This window comes from Neophocaena asiaeorientalis, unplaced genomic scaffold (genome assembly GCF_003031525.2).
Source record: "Neophocaena asiaeorientalis asiaeorientalis breed wild unplaced genomic scaffold, Neophocaena_asiaeorientalis_V1.1 scaffold198, whole genome shotgun sequence".
NCBI lineage: Eukaryota > Metazoa > Chordata > Mammalia > Artiodactyla > Phocoenidae > Neophocaena > Neophocaena asiaeorientalis.
The window spans coordinates 7,256,427-7,279,709 of NW_020175221.1; the positions used below are offsets into that span (position 1 = coordinate 7,256,427).

General features: G+C 35.6%; 1 protein-coding gene across 11 annotated transcripts in view; it reads left to right on the forward strand.

The window, feature by feature from the left end:
- The window catches only part of SLC38A9 (solute carrier family 38 member 9), a 97,900-nt gene extending 75,847 nt beyond the window's left edge, over positions 1-22,053 (forward strand). For 3 of the 11 annotated variants that reach the window (XM_024765348.1, XM_024765349.1, XM_024765350.1), the window contains 5 exons: positions 2,167-2,273; positions 12,759-12,872; positions 14,462-14,610; positions 18,557-18,646; positions 19,844-22,053. In XM_024765348.1, the coding sequence (XP_024621116.1) occupies positions 2,167-2,273; positions 12,759-12,872; positions 14,462-14,610; positions 18,557-18,646; positions 19,844-20,009 (626 nt within the window). In that variant the 3' untranslated portion in view covers positions 20,010-22,053. Of the gene's footprint in view, positions 1-2,166; positions 2,274-12,758; positions 12,873-14,461; positions 14,670-18,556; positions 18,647-19,843 lie in introns of all 11 variants that reach the window. The other 8 variants (XR_003005966.1, XR_003005961.1, XR_003005964.1 and 5 more) reach the window with 8 other exon arrangements.
- Positions 22,054-23,283: the final 1,230 nt, after the last annotated feature.

Here is a 23,283-nt window from a genome sequence, read left to right on the forward strand (position 1 = left end):
TCTGCAGTCTTTTTTTTTTTTTTCACATACACACACTTTTAAAAATAAAAGTAAAATTGTATTATACATGCTATTTGACTTATGAACATTTGCTGTAGCATAAAATCTTTCTCTGGAACATAATTCTTGCATAATATGTACCACTGAGCAACTGCATCATAGTTTAGCCATTCCCCTCTATGTAGACATTTAAATTATTTCCAGTATTTTTAAGCAATGCATTTTAGATTAGCCATTGAAGAATGTTAAATGACAAATTCTCCCTTCCCTGATGACTTTTCTAAGTATTTTTCTGGCAAATTCAAGTAATAGAAGAGGAAGGACTTCAGAGTCAGACAAATTCAGTCAGACACCTGAATTTTTTTTTTATTGAGGTAGAGTTGATTTACAATATTAGTTTCAGGTGTACAGTGTAGTGATTCAATATATTTGTACTCCATTACAAAATAATGATTATATTTCCCTGTGCTGTACAATGTATCCTCATTGCTTATTTATTTTATACATAGCACTTTGTATCTCTCAATCCCATACCCCAATATAGCCCTTCCTGCCTTTCTTCTACCCACTGATTCACCACTAGTTTGTTTTTTATATCTGTGAGTCTGTTTCTGTTTTGTTCTATTCATTCGTTTTATCTTTTAGAGTCCATGTATAAGTGATAACATATACTATTTGTCTTTCTCTGACTTATTTCACTAAGCATAATACTCTCTAGGTTCATCCACGTTGCTTCAAATGGCAGAATTTCATTGTTTTTTATGGCTGAGTAATGTTCCATTATACGTGTATATATACCATACCGTCTTTATCCATTCATCTGTTGAGGGACACTTAGATTGTTTCTGTATCTTAGCTATTGTAAATAATGCTGCTATGAACATTGGGGTGCATTATCTTTTCAAATTAGTGTTTTCATTTTCTGCAGATAAATACCCAGCAGTGGAATTGCTGGATCATATGGTAGTTCTAATTTTTAGTTTTCCATTGACTGCACAAATTTACATTCCCACCAACAGTGTACTAGGGTTCTCTTTTCTCCACATCCTCACCAACATTTGTTATTTATAGATTTTTTGATGATAGCTATTTTGTGTGAGATGTGAGGTGGTATCTCATTGTGGTTTTGATTTGAACTTTTCTGATGATTAGCAATGTGGATCATCTTTTCATGTGCCTGTTGGCCATCTGTGTATCTTTGGGAAAATGTATATTCAGGTCTTCTGCCCATTTTTTTTTAGTTTTTTTAACATCTTTATTAGAGTATAATTGCTTTACAATGGTTTGTTAGTTTCTGCTTTATAACAAAGTGAGTCAGCTATACATATACATATATCCCCATATCTCCTCCCTTTTGCGTCTCCCTTCCACCCTCCAAATCCCACCCCTCTAGGTGGTCACAAAGCACCAAGCTGATCTCCCGGTGCTATCTGGCTGCTTCCCACTAGCTGTCTGTTTTACATTTGGTAGTGTATATATGTCCATGCCACTCTCTCACTTCATCCCAGCTTACCCTTCCCACTCCCGTGTCCTCAGGTCCATTCTCTACATCTGCGTCTTTATTCTGGTCCTGCCTCTAGGTTCTTCAGAGCCACATTTTTTTTTCTTTTTTTTAGATTCCATATATATGTGTTAGCATACGGTATTTGTTTTTCTCTTTCTGACTTACTTACTTCACTCTGTATGACAGACTCTAGGTCCATCCACCTCCCTGCAAATAACTCAATTTCGTTTCTTTTTATGGCTAATATTCCATTGTATATATGTGCCACTCCTTCTTTATTCATTCATCTGTCGATGGACACTTAGGTTGCTTCCATGTCCTGGCTATTGTAAATAGAGCTGCAATAGGTGTTCTGCCCATTTTCTAATCAGACAGACCCTGTATTTGATCTTGCCCTGCCACATACTAGTTGTATGACCTCAAACAGAAATAACTGATATAAAGTACCTTTACAGAGTAGTCATTTCTTGATTCCTTTTCTTTCCCTTTTCAAGTATTTGTTAGTATAATGTTAGCCTTGAGGAACTTTGTAAAGACATTTTAATATTCTTATTCCCTGGACAAAACAGAGACAACTGATTTTTAGTAATCAACTTTCAGCTACTAATATTCATTTTCCAACTGTCAGTTTTAATGTGTTTTTCCCCCCCTTTTTCTCCTAGAGATAAGATTTCAGTTTCCACAGCTGACTGGGGTGCTTACCCTTGCTTTCTTTATTCATAATTGTATTATCACCCTCTTGAAGAACAACAAGAACCAAGAAAACAATGTGAGTAATTACCTGAGGATTTGACTTTTGTTACCAGATATTAATTTTTAAATTTAAACCACAAAACAGTGGTCTGCAAACTTTTCCGTAAAGGTTCAGGTGGTAAATATTTTAGGCCTTGTGGGCCATGTAGTTACAATGACCCAGCTCTGCTATTGTGGCATGAAAGTAACGATAATATGTAAACAAGTGGGCGGTGACTGTGTTGCAAGAAAATTTTCTTTTTTTTTTTTTTACAATTTTGATTGAGATTTTCCTTTATTGTTGATACCATGTTATCTGGTTTTAATATTAATGAACACACCTCTCAGATTTTTAAAAAATTTCTGAATAATAGTAGACAGTAGTTTTGCCCTAGTCAAGAATATACTTTTGGGTTTTTTTTGTTTTTTTTATCCTCCTGTATACTTTATTTTTATTTTTTAAATTTTTTATTATTTTTTTTTACATCTTTATTGGAGTATAATTGCTTTACAATGGTGTGTTAGTTTCTGCTTTATAACAAAGTGAATCATTTATACAAATACATATGTTCCCATATCTCTTTTTTTTTTTTTTTTAAACATCTTTATTGGGGTATAATTGCTTTACAATGGTGTGTTCGTTTCTGCTTTATAACAAAGTGAATCAGCTATACATATACATATGTTCCCATATGTCTTCCCTCTTGGGTCTCCCTCGCTCCCACTCTCCCCATCCCACCCCTCCAGGCTGTCACAAAGCACCGAGCTAATAGGGATATTATTGAATCTGTAGATTGCTTTGGGTAGTAGAGTCATTTTCACAATGTTGATTCTTCCAATCCAAGAACATGGTATATCTCTCCATCTATTTTTATCATCTTTAATTTCTTTCATCAATGTCTTATAATTTTCTGCCTACAGGTCTTTTGTCTCCTTAGGTAGGTTTATTCCTAGATATTTTATTCTTTTTGTTGCAGTGGTAAATGGGAGTGTTTTCATGTTTTCACTTTTTATTTACAAAAACAGACAGTGGTCTAGATTTCCCCCATGGGCCATAGTTTACTGTAGAGCAGTCACTAAAAAAAAAAAAAGATGTACGGATAATAGCAAATAGTGGTGATAGGATCTTTAAAAATGCCCAAGTAATCTAAAAGAAGACAGGAAAAGGGAAACGAGACTGTATGGGACAAATAGATAACAAACAGAAAGATAATAGATTCAAACCGAGTAGTATAGATAATTACATTAAAAATGGTCTAAAGACTACAACTAAAAGACAGAGATTGTCAGTCTGATAAAAAACAAAACGTAACTATGTGCTGTCTACAAGAAATTTACTTTAAAGATATACCATGCAGACACTAAACATAGGAAAGGTGGAGAGGCTGGGGGGGGGTTGTTTGTTTGTTTTGTATTTGTTTATTTTTGGCTGTGTTGGGTCTTCATTGCTGCGCCCTGGCTTTCTCTAGTTGCGGCGAGCGGGGGCTACTCTTTGTTGCGGTGCTTGGGCTTCTCATTGCAGCGGCTTCTCTTGTTGCCGAGCACAGGCTCTAGGCGCACGGGCTTCAGTAGTTGTGGCTCGTGGGCTTTAGAGCAAAGGCTCAGTAGTTGTGGCACACCAGCTGAATTGCTCCACAGCATGTGGGGTCTTCCCTGACCAGGGATCGAACCCATGTCCCCTTCATTGGCAGGCGGATTCTTAACCACTGCGCCATGAGGGAAGCCCCAAGAGAGGCTGTCTTAATATCAAAGTAGACTTCAGAACAAGGAGTACTGCCGAAGATAACGAGGAACATTATATTATGGTCTTTAAGGATCAATTCATCAAGAAGACATAATAATCCTAAACACATATGCACCAAGTGACAGAGTTTCCAAGTAAATGAAACAGCAACTGTAAAAACTGAAAGAAGTAAACAAATCCACAGTTATAATTAGAGATTTCATCACCCCTCCCTTAATAATTGATAGAGCAAATAAGTAAGGATGTAGAAAACATGAAAAACACTATCAACCTACTTGATCTAATTGACATTTATAAAAGTCTTCTCTCAAACAAGAACAGAATGCACATTCTTTTCAAATGCACATGAAACATTTACCAAGATAGACCACATGCTGAGTCACTGAACAAGTCAATAAACTTGAAAGGACTGAAATCATACCAAGTATGTTATTTGACCACAGTGAAGTTAGAAATCAATAACAGAAAGAAATTTGGGAAATTGACAAATATGTGGAAATTAAACAGCATACTCCTAAATAACTAATGAGTCAAGAAAGAAATCACAAGGAAAATTAGAAAAGTATTTTGAGATTACTGAAAATGAAGACACAACATAATGAAATATATGGGATGCAGCTAAAACAATGTTTAGAGAGAAATTTATAGCTGTAAGCACCTACGTTAGAAAAGAACATCTCAAATCAGTAACCTAACCTTCTATGTTAAGACACTGGAAAAAAGAAGAGCAAACTAAACCCAAAGGAAGCAAAATTTAACCAGTTACCTGTGGCCTTATTTGTACAATTTGAATTCGATTTGATAGCTTCTAACCATGTAAACAAAGATGATGAAGTTCTAATAGGAGTCTATACAATTGTTACTGAAATACAAAGGAAAGAAGAGTTCACTGTGCCTGGGGATTCTGAGAAGGCTTCAAGTAATGTTTGGCAGAGTCATTATGAGGGCCTTTCTAAGTAGAAGGAAGTTAGGTCTCAAATTAGGGCAAGAATATAAGTCAAGCTCTTCCATTTTCATCTTTATTGTTACCTGGTTACATACGACTGGCATATTACCTGTGAGTGGTGTTGGAATTGAGTAAACCTTGATTTTTCCCAACTTCCTAGCTTGGTGATCTTCAAATTTCATTTTCTTTGTATATAAAAATAGCCTAATTTGATACCTACCTCTCAAGTTTTTAATCATAATCAAATATTATAAAATAGGAAAAGTGTTTAACATGACCTGGTGTATAGTAAGGGCTAGATGTTTTTAGCTTTTCTACCTCTCTTACCCTTGCTTTCCTGACGTTTACAAACTGTGGATCTTTCTGTTAACAGGAGAGTATCCCGCAGATTTTTTCTAGTGCCTTTAAATTTGTTTTGCAATGAGAACATATTAAGTCTTCTCCAAGATTTCTTCCTATGATATAGTTAGAGTCTCAGAAAAATATATAACTCAACCACATCAGTTATTTCTTTCTCTCTTCTCTCATCACTGCACTAAATTTTAATGTTAAAACTGACTTTTTACCAAAGGTTCAGGGTAATACAAGAAAGCCATATGCAGAATGTTGCTTCACTGTTTATTAAGAACTGTCATTGGGATAGTCTTTGTTAAATTGCTCAACATCCTTTGTACAAAGACTGTGGAGAGAAAATTTCCTGTGTTCAAGGCTAGGAAAAAGTTTCTCTTAATAAACTCATTGTTTGACAGTAAGGGTCATATAACTATTCTTGTTTCAATTTTTGCTTTGACTTTTGGAAAACTTAAAGTATTAAGTTCTTTTATCTGTTTCTATAACTTTTCTTAGGCAAATGTATTTTTAGAGTTCTTATCTTTCCCTGTATCCCTCACACTTTAGATAGGGTTTTTATTTTGGAAATGTTTAGTCTTATTGTATTTTTATCATAAACAGTTTTAAACCTTTTGAGGGAATAGGAAGAAAATGTTACTTATCCTAAATAATCATTTGGAACTTTGGGGTGTAGAGGGAAAATTGAGGATATACTTTATGGCCTTTACTCTTAAATTCCTCTCCTTCACAAATTTCCTGACTTGAACTAAGCTGCCTACCACACGTTTAGGAAGTTTAGAGATATGTGGGAAAAATCTATTTTATCTTTACAGGAAATAGTGTATTTCATTAACAGTGTATACCTTGGTGTCAGCCAAGTCACCTATCTATCCTTATCAACTATGCCAGCTTAGACCAAGTACCACAGAGACACATTTTGTGAAGTTGGATTCTCATGTATATTGGGTCATTCTATCCATAAGGCTGTGTTTCTCAAACTTTACCACCAAAGTCCCCTTAATGACAGAGAACAACACCTTGTATACGCTGGGTATCTGGGGGTGAAGAACACAATTTCAGTGAACTCTCATGTTTTATCTTAAACACTCATGCATATTTTTATTGTGCTCATAATTAGTTTGTCTTACTAGAAAACAGTCTGAAAATAATGAGTTAAATTACAGGCAGACTTCACTTTGCACAGCTCCCATATGCATGAATTTCAGTTACTATGGCTTAGTTAAATTATTTCAGTACCCCCTAACCACATGGTTCAAATTTAGGTTGCCACAGGATTTGAATTATGAGTACTTGCATAAAGTAGTAACTACTACCCCTTCAGTTCATAATTCACTCCATAAATTACAGATGCACAACATGATTAGTTACCAGTCACACCACTTCTTTCAAAATCTGTCAGAGGTTGGTCACTGCCCATCTATTATTCACGTTACATCCAGATGACAAAGCAGATAGTTCAGTTGCCTCCTTGTCACCAGGTGGTAAACCCACATTATATTTTACAAAATGGAGAATCAAAAGGAAATTGGCAAACAAACATCAAAGTGCAAAAATGAAACAAAAAGTCATAATGGTGGAAATGAAATTTGAATCAAACATATTTGACTGTGGAAATGTTGACATTGCTGCCATTCGAGAGACTCTAGGTATGCAGCCAGAGGAACTTAGGCAAGGTGAACTTACCAACATGAATGAAGAAAGTGGTTGTGATGAAAAGGATGAAGATGTCGCAGAGGAAATGACACTGTCAAAAAACTTCACATTGAAAGAATTCTTAGTGATACTTTACAACATTGAAAGCACAAAAAATGAAATGTTGGAAGCTGATAAAAACTTAGAAGAAAGGAATATGACAGTTCACCAAAGCATAGAAAGGAAGTTTGCTCTTACAATTATACCGTGAGAAAGAGGAAGCATCATGGAACAATCATAATTTTTCCCTTTGATTATTATGATCGCACTGCATGGTCATTTTTTTTAACAACCATTAATCTATTAAAATAGTTGATATAAGCAGCTGCACTGGTGACTTCAACTGCTCAATACTGGTGGAAGTAATCTGCTTAACAGTCTCTGAAAGACTGTACAAGTCAATGAATCACTTACAGATCTTCATCTGGAACCAACTTTGAAAAATCTTAGAGTCTTAGAACCTTCATCTCAAAGAGTTTTTCTTGTAGTGACTCCCAGAGTCTTGGTTGGCATCTGAACTGGTCCTTTCATTTTTAGATATTTTTCCTTTGTGCCTCTGATCGAGTCAGCACATCCCTTCTCCAGAGATGTTATGTTGTGGCTGGATGGAGTAATTCTCCCTTGGTGAGGTGTTAAAGGGGTCTTCCCAGTATCTGCAAGCCTTTGCTGCAGTGCAGCTTCCTGACTGACCTGTTCCTGGGTGAGAGCAAACAGCGGTGAGGCAGGAGCAGACCGACCCCAACTGTGCTGCAGCTGCAAAGGTATCTTCCTCGGAAAGGTGTCCAGGCGCTTTCACAGTCTCATACTACCATGAAAAGAGAGGACTGTCTGTACTTAGCTTTTTTGCTCCTGAAAATTCTTAAGAGGAAGAGCTTTGCTGGAAATTTACACCAGTTTACCTGAAGGTGTGCATTCCTCAGTGTGAGAAGCTCCGGACTGGGTAGAGAGATGAATGTTCCTGTTCATAGTCCCCGAAAGACATAGGAAGAGTCCTGCCTGCCTTTCATACAAAAACACTCAAATGGGCCTTGAAATCCGTATTCCATATGTAAATACCATAAAATGAGTTCTTGTTTCTACTGAGTTTTGGGACTAGCATTTTGTAGAACTAGTATGTGAGGTTCAGCTAATGAAGTGTAACTCAACTTTTGTCCCTTGTGGAAAATATTTTTTTAAAGGCTTAAAAATAAAAGTTGAAATGGATGATGTCTTCTTACTGTCTTAATTGATTGAAACTAGTATGTGAAATGCGGCCCAGCGTTCAAAAAATCAGTTATGCTTCATGTTAACTTCTTAAAATATTAATAATTACTAATGATAAAGCTAATATTTATGAAGCACTGTGTGCCAGCAAAATTCTAAGCAGTTTAAATACTTGTAAATATAGAATACTCTCCTTTTGACTGTACTTATATATTGCATAAATTAAGCTAAATGCTACTATATTCTGAGAAAAACTTTGTCATTTGATTTATTTAATGATTGTACTTTTAATCAGGTGTCAGTAAGTAATTTGACTCACAGATGTTTTGTTAATATCATGATACAATATTTTCTTGAGATTTAAGTCAGAAAATATGAAGCTTGTCAGGAACTCTGAATTCTTAATGTTGATGTTGAGTTAGTCATTCACAGATCAGTAAAAAAAAAAAAAAAGCTTGAAAATAGAAAAGATATAAGAATAAAAAAGGCCTCATTCTCTTCTATATAAACTATAGTTGGACATGGATCTAAAGACATTTGTGAAGGAGAACAGTGAGGCTCTTACACAGGTGTAGTGCTCAGATCTTCCAGGTTTTCCAAATTTGACTTAATTTCATGGGTTTTCTTTCACCAAACATAATTTTTTATATGTATAACTAAATTAGGTATAATTTCTATTTTTAGTAAGGCATACCTTACCAAAAAAACGTTGTAGAGTTGAAGATCATCCAACTCATTTCTTATCATCAGAATATGTATTCTTTATAACCATCCTGGATATGGTATTTCCTCATCTTGTTTGAATTTCCTCATCATGTTTGAATCAGAACCTATGTTGTGCTTTTTTTGTTTTGTTTTGCCTATCTTTGTTTAGTTTTATGCCCTACTTACTTCTTTAAAAACTATTTGAGATGCCTTATATCTTAATTTATTATTCACTTCTTGCTTCTTATGAATCTGTGTAGTTTACTCAACTATATACATCAGCAGAAGTTTTTATGTAAATGTTTGGGGTAGGTCTGTCATTTGCTTAGTAAATGCTCCACTGGATAGTATTTTCACTATGAACAGTACGTGGAACAGATAGATTATAAAACATATTTGAGAAACAGAATGTGCTCCCAGACCCACTTGTGTCCCAGTTGTCATTCTTCCTGTCATTAGTTCTCTAGTGCCAGCCCTGCTAGCCACTGCTTATTTGCGAGGCAGAATAAGTTACCTTATTAATGTGTAGGATTCTTGACACATTACCAGTTCATATGGTCACTTGTGCCTGTTTTTTAAATATTTTTTTACTTTGAGCCTCATTTTCTAAAAGATGGGTTTTTTCTACCATTTTCCATTAAACAGGCTTTTAAGAGGCCGTATCCCCAGGCCTAGAATAGTGATGGCTTGTGTTCAAGCCAGAGAATAGCAAAGCCCACATGTGTGCATGCTCTTCATAGGTGGCATGTTTCCCAGAATTGTGCTAAACCTCAGCTGCTTTTTATATTAAAATATCATTTCTGTTCATTAGAGTATTTTCAGATGAAAACAGATATGTAACTCTTCTTTAATATATAAATTTATTTATTTGTTTATTTTTGGCTGCGTTGGTCTTCGTTGCTATGCGTGGGCTTTCTCTAGTTGTGGTGAGCAGGAGATACTCTTCGTTGCAGTGCACAGGCTTCTCATTGTGGTGGCTTCTCTCGTTGCGGAGCACTGGCTCTAGAGCGCAGGCTCAATAGTTGTGGCGCACGGGCTTAGTTGCTCTGTGGCATGTGGGACCTTCCCAGACCAGGGCTCGAACCCGTGTCCCCTGCATTGGCAGGCGGATTCTTAACCACTGCGCCACCAGGGAAGTCCCCAGATATGTAACTCTTGACCTAGTTCTACTGAATGTACATTTATGCTACTGTGAAATAGAACTTTTCTGATTATAGTTATTTCTCTTGCATCTATATGTGTGCTTTATTGTATCGTTTGTTACTCAAAACTTGTTACCTCTCTTTCACTGTTTTCTTTACTATTGTTTATTAACTATGACACAAATGTATTAGAAACTGGTTAGCTCTCCATTGTAGTAGCTAAGGGCATGCAATTTGGAGCCAGAAAGTCTTTGGTTTGAAAATTGACTTCACCAACTGTTCACTGTGTAACCATGAAAAATGTTGTAGGGACTTCCCTGGTGGTGCACTGGTTAAGAATCCGCCTGCCAGTGCAGGGGACACGGGTTCGAGCCCTGGTCCGGGAGGATCCCACGTGTGCGCCACAACTACTGGAGCCCGTGCTCCACAACAAGAGAAGCCACCGCAGTGAGAAGCCCACGCACCGCAGTGAAGAGTAGCCCCTGCTCACCTCAACTAGAGAAAGCCCGCGTGCAGCAGTGAAGACCCAACACCACCAAAAAAAAAAAAAAAAAAGAGAAAATAACCTAGCTGCACTAGTTTACTTATCTATAAAATGAAGAAAAGGATTGTACCTACATTAAGTGAGATAATATATGTACTGTGCTTTGCACAGAGCCTAGTACCTAGAAGCACTTAATAATTGTAGACAGCATGATTATTTTTACCTACATTTACTGAGTTCCTACTATGTGCCAGGTATTGTCCTGGGGATTGGGGATACAAAGATGAAGAAGACACAGTCCTTGTCCTCAGGGGTCTCATAGTCTAGTAGTATGGACCAACTTAGATATGGAAAAATTAAAATACCAACATGATAGAAGAACTATTAACCTTGACCACTTTTTAGGTGTCAAAGGACATTTTCTTTCCAGTTGATATCCTCATATCATATATATAGATTCTTTTATAATAAAAATTCATGACAGTTACAATATAGGGTAGTAGATGCTATATTTCAGATATGTGTACAGTGCTATAAGAACAGGGAAGCAGAAGGGGGAAACTATCTTATCAGGAAGGCCTTGCACCTTTGCCTTTTTATCTTCATCAGATTTTCCCCAAAGTTCGCTAAGATACACATCTTTGCAGGAAACCTGCCCAAAATAATGTGTTGATCATACTGGCTAAAGACTCCATGAAATGGTAGCTGTCCTTTTTTATATATAGCTGTCTCTGACGCAGCCTTCTTGGCCTTCCAAGGTTTTGCATTTTGCAAAACTTCTTTGTTCTTGAGTGACATTGAGTAGGTTGAGGGTAGAATGACTTTCAAATGTCATAATGGGAGATTGATATGAAATAAGAGTTGCCTGGTTCATTTCTGTTAATAACTACACAAGACCATCAGGCAACCCAAGGGGTGACTGAAGTCTAGCCTGAGATGGGCCCTAGAGCTTCAAGAACTAGAGGAAAGACTTTGGAACTTCCCTGGAGGTTTGGTCAGCCTCTCCTTCTTCAACCCTACACAATTAGAAACTCTGAAAAGGCTGGAAGCAATCTCCATAATCCAGGTTCCTGTAGTTCCATAGCCTATCCACTGTCTAATTTAGGGTTTGAAATCCCTGTTTTGTTTTCAAGCTGATTGTCAACTTAGACCTAACTTTGGATTTCTCATATTTTGTTACTTGCTTTTTAAGTGAATTTATCAACATTTAAGTTTATAACTCTGTACTATTGCTTTAGCCCATTTAAGGAGGAACGTTTTCCCAAAAATCAGAAATGTTCTCTAATACCAAATGTCCAGTTTTCTTACTGTGGAATCAAACTAAAGCAAAATTATATATAATTTCTTTTCTTACCTGTTTTCTTAGCTTTCAAAGTAATGTGTGTTTAAAATGAAAACTGAATAGGCTTATAGCCATAATTTAGTTGTGCTGAATTATTTGGCCATAACTTTAGTGGTGATGGAGACCAGATTTATAAGCTGTGGGATCTGTTCTGTTTGGATCTGGCAGCTGGCTTCATTAAATATCTTGGAGCTTTTTACTTTGCATGGGGATGGTTGGGAGGGTGGGAGCAGCAGTGGAAGAAAGCAGTCCAATTTATTTAACGTTCTCCATTTGTTTACTGGCTCCAGTCATAAGATTGTGCAGCTGTTTGAACAGCTGCCTTTTGATTTCCTTTTGTTTACTGTTTAAGTTTATCAAGCTTGTCTTTAATACCTGCTTATTGTCTGCGTTAGCTTTCCTTTATTAAATATATTTTAATATATACCAGTCTCTTTGGGTCTAGGCATGCTTTGATGAATTAACAAGTTAATTCACTAGAAGAAAAAAATTTTTTTAATTCCATAAGTCATACAGAAAGTAGCCTATTCTTGATTTCTTGTTGTCCCTTAGCTTTATTATTCTGGTTAAATATTTTATATTTTGGTAAATGAACTACATTTTGAAATTAAGTCAGAATTTCAATCATGTTAAATCACCATTTATGTTAACTTTCTAAGTCTGCCAACAGGTAGCTTAGTCTACATACTCCAGAATAGTTTTTAAAAAGTTGTCAGACTAATTGTAAAGTATGTGAATCTTGTTTTAACTACTTTCTCTGAGCAAACTGGATACCCAGGAGGTGTACACAGACACACAGAGCAAAAAGATAAATCTTATATTTATTTGTCAGTCTTATTATTTAGCCTATTCAGGCATACTTACTTACTAAAAATTTATTCAACATTGTGGAAATTTTATTCTTTCTTTACAGGTGAGGGACTTGTCCATTGCTTATATGCTGGTGACATTAACTTATTTCTATATTGGAGTCCTGGTTTTTGTTTCATTTCCTTCACCACCATTATCCAAAGATTGTATAGAGCAGGTAAGGCACTGTGTACCCTCTCTATGTGATTGTTTACACCTTCATATCTGCAGAGCAAGCAGTGTGATACAGTAGCAAAATATAATACCAGACAGGCCTGAGTTTGAATACAATCTCTACTATTTACCGTGCATGTGGGAATTTAAGCACCTTACCCCTCCCTTGTGAGCTTCGGTTTCCTCTTCCATTAAATATTATAATAGATACTCCATAGATTTTTAGATGGACTCTCTGAGAAGTCCTGCTGCATGCTGGCACCTTGTAGTACTCAAATAAATGATTCCTATTATATGCATAGTATCTTTGGGTGTGTGGAGAACTGTACTAGTAGTAGTCTTGAATTTATAAACCCTCCACAGAGACTATATTCAATTCCCTTATTTTCCAAAGTCCAGATCTGGAAATGTCTTGAATAAACTGGTGTCTTAGTTCATCAGTCCGTAATAATAGGTCTGACACCCATTTTGGTACTATGTGTCAAGTATCAAAGCAAAGAAAGACTATTTGACTGTTAAAAAGACAGAGGGAGAGACAGAAAGAATAAAAGAAACATTCTTTTACTAAAAGGTTGCCATAAATAATATTTTCTTTGCTTTGGCCTGTCATAAACCTGGGAATAGTATAATCTCTAGTTTTATGTAACTGAAGAATTTCTCACAAGAAATAGCATGCACAGGTGATTTTCTTTCTAGGCAGAAGAAATTCCTCTAATAGAGTGTAGTGGAGTATATAGTATGATTTATTACAGATGAATTATAAAGGTTATTTCAGCATAATAGTGGTAATAATGTTCTCATCTTTATAAGATAAATAGGTTTGGGTTATTGCTGTTATGATAGCTTGAAATGTTCTCTTGATTTCCTTGATTCCACAAGTTCTTTGGCAGCCAAATGTTTGCTGAAAATTCCCCTGATGTGAACAATCCCATATAAAGCCCACTCCCTTGGGAATAAGAATATCTGTGGTATTTGTATCTGCAAGGAAAAAAAAATCTGAGTGATTAGCTTTTTTTTTTCTTAGATGCCTAACGAAAATGGAGAAAAGAATCATGAAAGGAAGGAGAAATAAATTCGTTTCTATTTATTGATAGACTGTACATAATAATGATAGTAGGTGATAGATACACTCTCACCTTATCTATAATCTTACTTTGAAAGTGTAACAGTGTTTCAGAGGAGGAAAAGCAAGAGAACTATTAAGGATGAAGTAGCATTGAATTAGCTGTTTAAATTTATTCAAACAAATTTATGCTTGAACCTTATAGAGCAGTACTTCTCAGACTGTCAGTGGTGGACAAGGTCTTCTTTGTTGTTGTTGTTTTAATATCAAATCATTTGCAGACTGATACTTTCGTAAAATGCCACATTTTTATTCTAATGTCAAATGTCTTTAAGTTTCCAAACACTTACTTTCAATTTCTGTACTTAGGTCATTGAAGAATCATAGTTAACAAAGAGTTTGTGGGTGGACGCCCATCCACAAACCACAATTTGAGTGACACCCATGTTCAAACGAAGCGAAAAAATTCCATTTTATAAATTTGTATATACTGAATTTGATTTGTAACATTATTATCTTTCTTGGATTAGAATTTTTTAGACAACTTCCCTAGCAGTGACATCCTGTCCTTCATTGCAAGGATATTCCTGCTGTTCCAGATGATGACTGTATATCCACTCCTAGGCTACTTGGCTCGTGTCCAGCTGTTGGGCCATATCTTCGGTGACGTTTATCCTAGGTAAGGGCTCTTCTCTTGACCAGCAAGATGTGCCAAGCAACAAATGACTGTGCAAACAGGTCAGTTTAAAATGTGACTGATCCTTTTGCTAGAAAAATTTGCCTAATGAACAGTGAAAAACTTGCCTAACACCAAGGATAGATCATTCGTGTTCTTGTCCCAGAAGAGCTTTAAAAATAGAAGCCTCTCCCTTGTCCAGAATGATTTAAAGTTAATTCCTTCCAGTGAATTTATGTTAGCTCTGATACCAGTTACATTTATCTTATGATTTAGTCACTATTAATCTACTCTTTGCCAAGAAGTTAATAGTATGTAGGGACCTGTATGGCTAATAAGAAGCAACTCTTTTAATTATTGGTTATTGATATTTACTTGTATATTTAACATTCATGCATTTTTACATAAATGATCATTGTTTAGGATTGAAGGTGAGATACATAACAAGTTTAAATTCTTATTTGCTTCTGTAACTATTGCTGTAATTTTTAATCTCTTATTGGTAATGGAGGAGTTGTGAGTCCTTTTGAAAATCCATTCAAAGCTAGTCACCCTCATCCAAGAGAAGTTTCCATATACTGCTTCAGGTTTCCCTGAAACTTCCTTGTGGACCCCTGGTTAACTCCTACTCTTAATTAAGTTTTATTATAGATTCATTCTAGTAAAAAGTACCTAGTCCTGACCTATTTTATTGGGAATAAATGATCTTAAATGAAGAAAACTTTTGGATAAAATTAGAAAAAAATTACATTTACGGTAACCAGCTAAACAAGTGGTCTTAACCAGTTTATTTGAAGTGAACTAATGCAGTCTTTCCCCTCATTTAATAAATAATTAGTTATAAATGTGTAGGTTTAAAAACAAAAAAGCTTTTAAAAGCAGAAATCGAGAGTTACCAGGCTTCTAGCATTGACAATAGCAGCAGCTACAGTTCTCCTATTGGATTTCAGTAAATATTATTCCTATTGTGTTTATACACCCTGCTAGATTTACATTCGCCAAAATAAAATAAATACAGAGAAGTAATAGATGAAAAAAATTCTAGGTAAATGCCTTATTCCTGTTTTCTGCCATTATTTTGCATAATGTTGGCTGTTAGAATGTTTTTTCTTCTTGTAAAAAGTCTGGAATTCCCTCTTGTGTTCACATTACATTTCTTCCCCTGCCACCAAGAAGACATTATCATTTATCCTACAGTTACAAGTACTCTACAGACTGCATACTTTGGAGCATACTTTTTGATTTCAGGACCCCTTTACACTTTTAAGGTTTATTTGAGGACCCCCAGGAACTTTAGCTTATGTGGGTTATATCCATCAATATTTAACATATGAAAAATTAGAACAGAATTTTTTAAATGTTTATTAATTTACTTAAAAAGCAATAATAAAATCATTACTTGTTAACATAAATAACATTTTTGAAAAATAACGATTTCCAAAAAAAACTTTCCTTTTACTTTTCAAAACTGATTAATGACATTAAAACTGATTTAATGGGGGCTTCCCTGGTGGCGCAGTGGTTGAGAGTCCTCCTGCCGATGCAGGGGACACAGGTTCGTGCCCTGGTCCGGGAAGATCCCACATGCCGCGGAGCGGCTGGGCCCGTGAGCCATGGCCGCTGAGCCTGCGCATCTGGAGCCTGTGCTCCACAACGGGAGAGGCCACAACGGTGAGAGGCCCTCGTACCGCAAAAAAGAAAAACTGATTTAATGTCTGATTTGCTAGTAGATCATTGGATTCTCCTAGCTTCTTCTGCATTCATTCTGTTGTAATGTGTAATTTTTGTTTAAATATATGAAGAAAATACACCCTCCCAGTTGGAACAAGGAGTACTTTTAATAGCCTTTTCAGATCATTGTGGATATTCTTTTTTGATACTATGCCAAACCTTGACAAGTGGTAGTTTTTTAAAAGTTAGTTGAATCTGAAACTCAGTTACATTAAAATCCATTGGTCTATCTTACACTTTGGATCTTTTACCCATGCATGATTTTATAACATCAGGGTTAATCCTTTGGAAAATACTGGTTCAGTGAGTTCTGTAGATCTTCCAACTGTTGACACACTTCATTATGCACATTTCAAAACCCACATTCATTAATATCAAAAGTCTTTAGATATTTATTGGAAAACTGTCGAGCTCTCATGGTGGCAAATACAAGCTCTCCAAAATTCTAGTTTTTGCTCGAAAGCTCAAATGCTATCATTGGCAACACAAACTACCAGTTGCTTTCCTTGAAATGATAAGATCATGTCTGTCAAATACCCAAGTCTGAAGAACCATAGTTTATCTGCCTTTCAAATAAAAATAGCAGTCTTTGGATAAAACGGCAGGGTTGTCCCCCAGCTCAGTTGCACAAGTACTTTTCCTCAAGACAACCTTTTTACTTCAGTATGCAGCAGATGTGCTTTATTATATACTTGCTATTTGATCATACAGAATATTAAAAAGATGTATGTTCAAAGTATGAGATTTAATAAAACATAATTTTTACTCCTTTATCAAGGACAATTTTTAATAAAACTTTTTTAGTTTTTTTGAGAGTGTTTGGCAGTGAAGAATACAGTATAGAATACAGACAAGTGAAGCTGCCTCTATCCATGCTAAGGGGGCAGCAGTTTACCTACCAATGCTTTTGCAAAGCAAGTAATGTTTTGTCTGATTGGAAAATAATTTTTACCTCAGGGCTTCCTGAAAGGGAATTGGGAACTTCCCTGGGGTTCGTGGTTATACTTTGAGAACCACTACTTTGGAAAATACACAAAGTTGATTCCTTTTACAATATAGAAATAACAAAGGCCCAACCAATGTCTCTCTCAAAGCTCTGAAGCAATTTTAAGGTTGGAGTTTCTGGATAAATAGTAAGATCTGGAAGCCTGAATATCTTTGTAATTCATCAAGATGGATGACTAACCACTTATTTGTGTAAATACTTTTCCTTATTTTTAATTCTTTCTGTAATCTTTACCTAGGATTAATTAACCTCTGATAACTTGGGCTCAAAATGTTGCTTTGATGTGTAAATTTGGCTTTTAAGGATCATTTTTGGGGGAAATGGTGTTATTTCTTGAGCATCGTATTCCATCTACATTATGTTTATTTGTGTCCAGAATTGATTCCCAAACCTTGAATTGTTAACATCTAGTTCAAGTTATTTAGCAGATATTCTATTCATGGTAAATACTGAATAGCTTTAAATGACTAAATCTGAAAAATAAAAACCTGCCCATTTTGCCTTACCCCTTAATAAAATTTATTTTTCTAATTATAAAAGTAAACACTTTACAAAGAAATATTGTAAAACATACAAAATTTGTTAAATATAGAAACAAAGATTACCCCAAATCCCAAATTATAACACAGTCACTACACCCTTTTCAGTGTATTTCCTTCTGATATTTTTTTAAGTGTTTTCAGATTTTCTTGTGTAGTAAAAATCTAACTAAAAAAAAAAAAAAAAAAAAAAATCTAACTAACTTTCCCTCAAGTTGCCTAGATGGATTTTTACCATCTAGGTAACAGTGATTACTTACTTTTAATGTTTTTTAATATATTCCATCAAGTAAATTGTTACCCTGCCATATATCTAGGATGCTTCTGTCTTTTCACAAATATCTTTATGTTAATAGCTTTTTCAATTATTTTCTTATGATTTTCCACCCAAATGGAATTATGTGTCAAAGAATGTGAACCTTGATACACACTACCAGTTTGCTCCTACAAAATTTAACCTATTTATATAATCGCAAAAAAAGGGCCAGTATCACTGTCCCATCACCGGTATTGAGTACTGTTGTTGCCTTCTATTTATGCTGTAATTTTATTGTCAAGTTTAAGACATTCTCATTTTAAGGATGATAATAATGAATTTTATTCTCATATTAATTGTTATAATTTGCCTGTTTTTATATTTTTTCTTCCTCCAAACTCTCTTCTCAACTTTTAGCATTTTCCACGTGTTGATTCTTAATCTAGTTATTGTGGGAGCTGGCGTGCTCATGGCCTGTTTCTACCCAAACATAGGAGGAATCATAAGGTACTGCCTGTAAGGGAACTTTGCCCCTTCATATATTGGTCTTTATTTTTATGCTTTTCCTGTTATTGTTGTTGTTGTAGTTGTTGTTTTGATATAATTGTATAAAATTCCTGTGAGTATTTAAAGCTGGTAACATTCAAATGTAGTTCCCTGGTATCAGTTAAGGTGCTCATTATCTTCCATTTCTGCTTATTCCTGACTCTAGAAGCCCCATTATCCCTTAGCCTTATGTACCTTTCCCCTTCTCTTTTTTCTTTTTCTCATAATTTTATACTGTATTCCTTTTTCTTTATCCAAAATAAAATTGTTTTTAATATATAACTTCTTGGGGTACCTCAAATGTCCCTAATATGTCAAGGCTATGTCCTAACTTTCTTAATCCATTTCTACTCAAGATCACATTTCACTGTCGATTGTAGTCATAAAGTAAGAGTTTAGATCCCAGATGGCTCTTTCCTTGATATCCTTTCTCCAAATACATTGTGATAGGTTGAGTAGATTGGGAATATATTTGTGGCCTCAGATTCTCACGGAAAACTGAAATTTCGAATGATCTGATTTCCTTGACCTGTAGAAAGCAGGACTGAGTCACTTTTTGGAAGACCCTTACCTAAGAAAGTAGCAAGAAACAAAAGGGGAGACTTTTAGCCTGATGCTTATTGAATATAATGGATTTACAAGTTCCCATTAACCTGTTTTCAAGAAAACTAAGTATAGGGAAGGAGAGAAGAAAGTATAGGTTCCTCTGTCATGTGTTTAGGTGTTTTTGTTACTATCTTTGATAATTACGCTGAATGCCAAGGAGGCACTCTCAGTCTTAAGCAGATGCTAGCAGTCCTTCAACAACTCAGAATTTATAATTAGTTTATAAAAGATCAAAGGTATGAAGCCTATCTCCAGATGTTTCTGAGGAAGTAGCCATAATCACTGAGATACAGAGGAACTAGGGAGATTTGAGAGATGAATAAAAAACTCTTTGTCAAGCAGATGCTATAAAGATGAACAGGAAATAATATTTTATATCAACTTAGCAAGTAAAATAAGTTTTAAACTCAAATGCTTTATGTCAACAAATGAATCAAAAACAATTTTATTGTAATATCAGACTGAGGAGGATTTAAATTGTACTATATTTACCATAATTGTAAATCAGAAAAACACAGGATGAATATTAACCCAAAAGCTTTTATTTTGCAGGTATTCAGGAGCAGCATGTGGCCTGGCCTTTGTATTCATATATCCATCTCTCATCTATATAATTTCCCTCTACCAAGAAGAGCGTCTAACATGGCCTAAGTTAATCTCTCACGTTGTCATCATTATTTTGGGCCTGGCTAACCTGATTGTTCAGTTTTTTATGTGAAATAGTCAACTGTCTTCTCCAGATCTTTCATGGTGTTTTGAACTGACAACAGTTCCACATAAACTCACTTGTAAATGCTGTTGTTGCTGTAATTATTAATGTTTTCCTAAGGTAATTTGAAACCAAGGGAAATAGTGGTCCATTAATAAGTAATTCGTGTTAGAATGGGGAAAAGGGCAGTAAGAGTGGTCTTAATCTCTTTACCATTTTCATGTTCACTCATCTCTTCATTCTCACTGTCTTTTCTGAGTAGAAATGTATGCCCCTAGGAAAAATCATGCTGGGTTTTGCTTTTAGAGATGTAGGGTAGGTGGGTTTATTCTGGCTACAATAATGATTCTCAGAGTGTCAGAGCAACTATGTTGCCAGATCCCGTTTCTGTTTTATGTTTCAGTTATTCACTTTTATTTTATTACTTGCTATATCATTTCTGCAGTTTGCCCAAACCTTTACTGTTTTAGACAGTAAACCAAATACCTCATTTTAAAAAAGAAGTGTCCATGACATCAGTGTTAGTAGAGTGAATTCTTACGTGAGCCCTTAATCTCTGTTTTAAAAAAGAAAGAAGGAAAAAAAAAAAAAAGCAATGTCCGAACAGGCCCCATGGTCATGAAACTTATGTAAAATAAAGGAACTAGGAGAGAATTTGTTGCTATCTGACTCCTCTTTTGTTTCTAATCCAGTTCCAGTTCCCCAAGCCACATTTTGCATAGAAACAAGTATTGTCCTCATAGACCCAGGGGGCTCTTTGGCTTTTTGGACCTCTGAGGATTGCATAGGATGTGATGACAGGACCAGTGGGGAAGAATATAGGAAGCATGGAAGAGAGGGATATATGAGGCGTTAAGGGAATAGAGAGGGGCCAGAAAGAGTGAGGCCTCCTCAAAAGTGTATTCTCTGCTGAGGGTGAAAGTGATTTCTTCAACACAGGAAAGGATTACTTCTGTTCAAAGTATGACCTCCAGAAGGAGACCCCCTCAACATACTTCTGTAACTGTCAGGGTAGAGGTTAAATCCCCAAAAGAAAAACTACTTGGATCTGAGAAAAGGATTAGGGAATCTGAATTCTTTGATTAACACTCTCCTCTTTTTCTTTCAAACTAAAAGCTAAACCAAAATCTAAATCCATGTCTTTCATGTAATATAGCCTCCATGTTCAGCTGGAAAAGTTAGATTTTTCTAATTTTATGGTAACATTAAACAGTGTATTGTGTTAATACACATCCCAAGATAATGTATAGATTTGTGTGGTTTTCCTTCCTTTGAGAAAGACAGGTGAAATGGTTTTTTAAACCTGGTAAAGAGCCCCAGATTCAAGACCAGCCACTCTTCTTTTTAGCAGAGCTTTCTATCTAGTCCATAGACCCATACCTATACTGATGAACTATATTGCCTAAAGCTCTTTTTCAAAAAGTCTCATTATGAAAATTCTCAAGCATACACAAAAGTAGAAAAAAATAATATGATAAATCCCCCCATACCCATCCCCTACATTTAGTAATTATAAGACTTTGCCACATTGCTCACCTATCCCCCTTTTTTTCTTTTCCACTGAAACATTTTAAAGTCAATCTTCAAGTTATGTCATTTCATCTCTACAAACCTTAATATGCACTTGAACTTAGTTACGTTTATTGAGGGAGACAGTCTCTCTGAAGTTGTTTGTTGTCGTTGTTAGCAGAAACTGCTGGTAGAAATTAGGTAATTAGAAAATTCTGTGTTATGTGTCTGGATCCCGGTGTTAACCTCTCTTAGAACAGGAATATAAGGCGTGGAGAAAATGTGTCTCTGTGCCTTTATGACTTGAGGGTTTTGTTCAGTTAGAGACATAGGAATCAAAAGCCAGACCTTGAGAGATCTTCCAAGCTTAATCCTTGTTTATCTCTAGTTGCCTCCCTTGTCTTTAAAAACTTCAGAGACAAAGTTGCATTGCCTTTTTTCAATGATATACTTGAATGTTTTAACACATAGAAAAGTGATTTGATATATTTTTGTGCATTTAATAATCAAACTGAATATGAAAATGAATGCATTATTGATTAAACTGAAAAGCAACGTGATATTTGCTTTTTTTTTTTTTTTTTTTTTTTTTTGCGTTACGCGGGCCTCTCACTGTTGGGGCCTCTCCCGTTGCGGAGCGCAGGCTCAGCGGCCATGGCTCACGGGCCTAGCCGCTCTGCGGCATGTGGGATCCTCCCGGACCGGGGCACGAACCCGTGCCCCCTGCATTGGCAGGTGGACTCCCAACCACTGCACCACCGGGGAAGCCCGATATTTGCTTTTTGTTTTCTTTAAGAGACTTGCTGATTTAGAATTTCCAAAATCCTATGTTAGACTTATGCTGAATGACTTTGCCTCTTTAGGTTTTTCTTCACAAAACCAGCTCCTTTGGCCTATTAATTAGCTTGATCGGAAAACTCTTTGTGTACGTGTGTCCTCGCCCCCATATTAGAATGATGAGATGAGATCTCATTCTGATCATATTACAATTAATTTTAGACTTTCTCTGCTGTCATCTCTTGGAATTTTCTAATTAAATTTCTTTCACTTTTTGCTCTGATGTGGTTAATCTTAGTTTCTTTGAATTTAGCTTATTTAACACATAACTGAGGACGTTATAAAATTTAAAATAGCTTGTTTAGAGAGCTCTTCCTTGGAAAGGCTCTGGATGAATATGTGGTATGCTAATACCGTGCCAGAAAGGACAAAGAAATATGCTTTGACATTTGACACCTATGGATGATCATCCAAAATCAGTTTCATCATCACACCCAAAAAATGTATTGGAATAAAGAATAAATTTACCCACAAAAAGGGACTGTATTAGAGGGAAATATTCACTTCATTTACGCTAAATATATTTTGCAAATACAATACAGCCACTAAATGTAGAAGCAGAAGAGTTTTTGGTTTCTACTTGGAGTTCATTAGGAGAATTTTTTTATCTGTATTTTGACTTACTCATTTCCATAAATAATTGAATAACTACTATCAGGGAGGGGGAAATTTCCCCCCATCCCTCTTGAGTTCTTTTGGCTGGTCTAATAATTAAATTGACCCAAGACATATTAACGGGAGAAAGAAGTAAAACAAAACAATTTAATTTGCACGTGTAGAATTCTCAGAGAAATGGGACCCCCGAAGTGACCAAAGCAAGTTGTCCATATATCATTTTTAGACAAAGAAAGATTTATGAAGATTTAAGTTATGCTAGGGAGCAAACTGATGAAGAAGTAACAACATTTGTTTATAGTATAGCTTTTTAAGCCTTGAG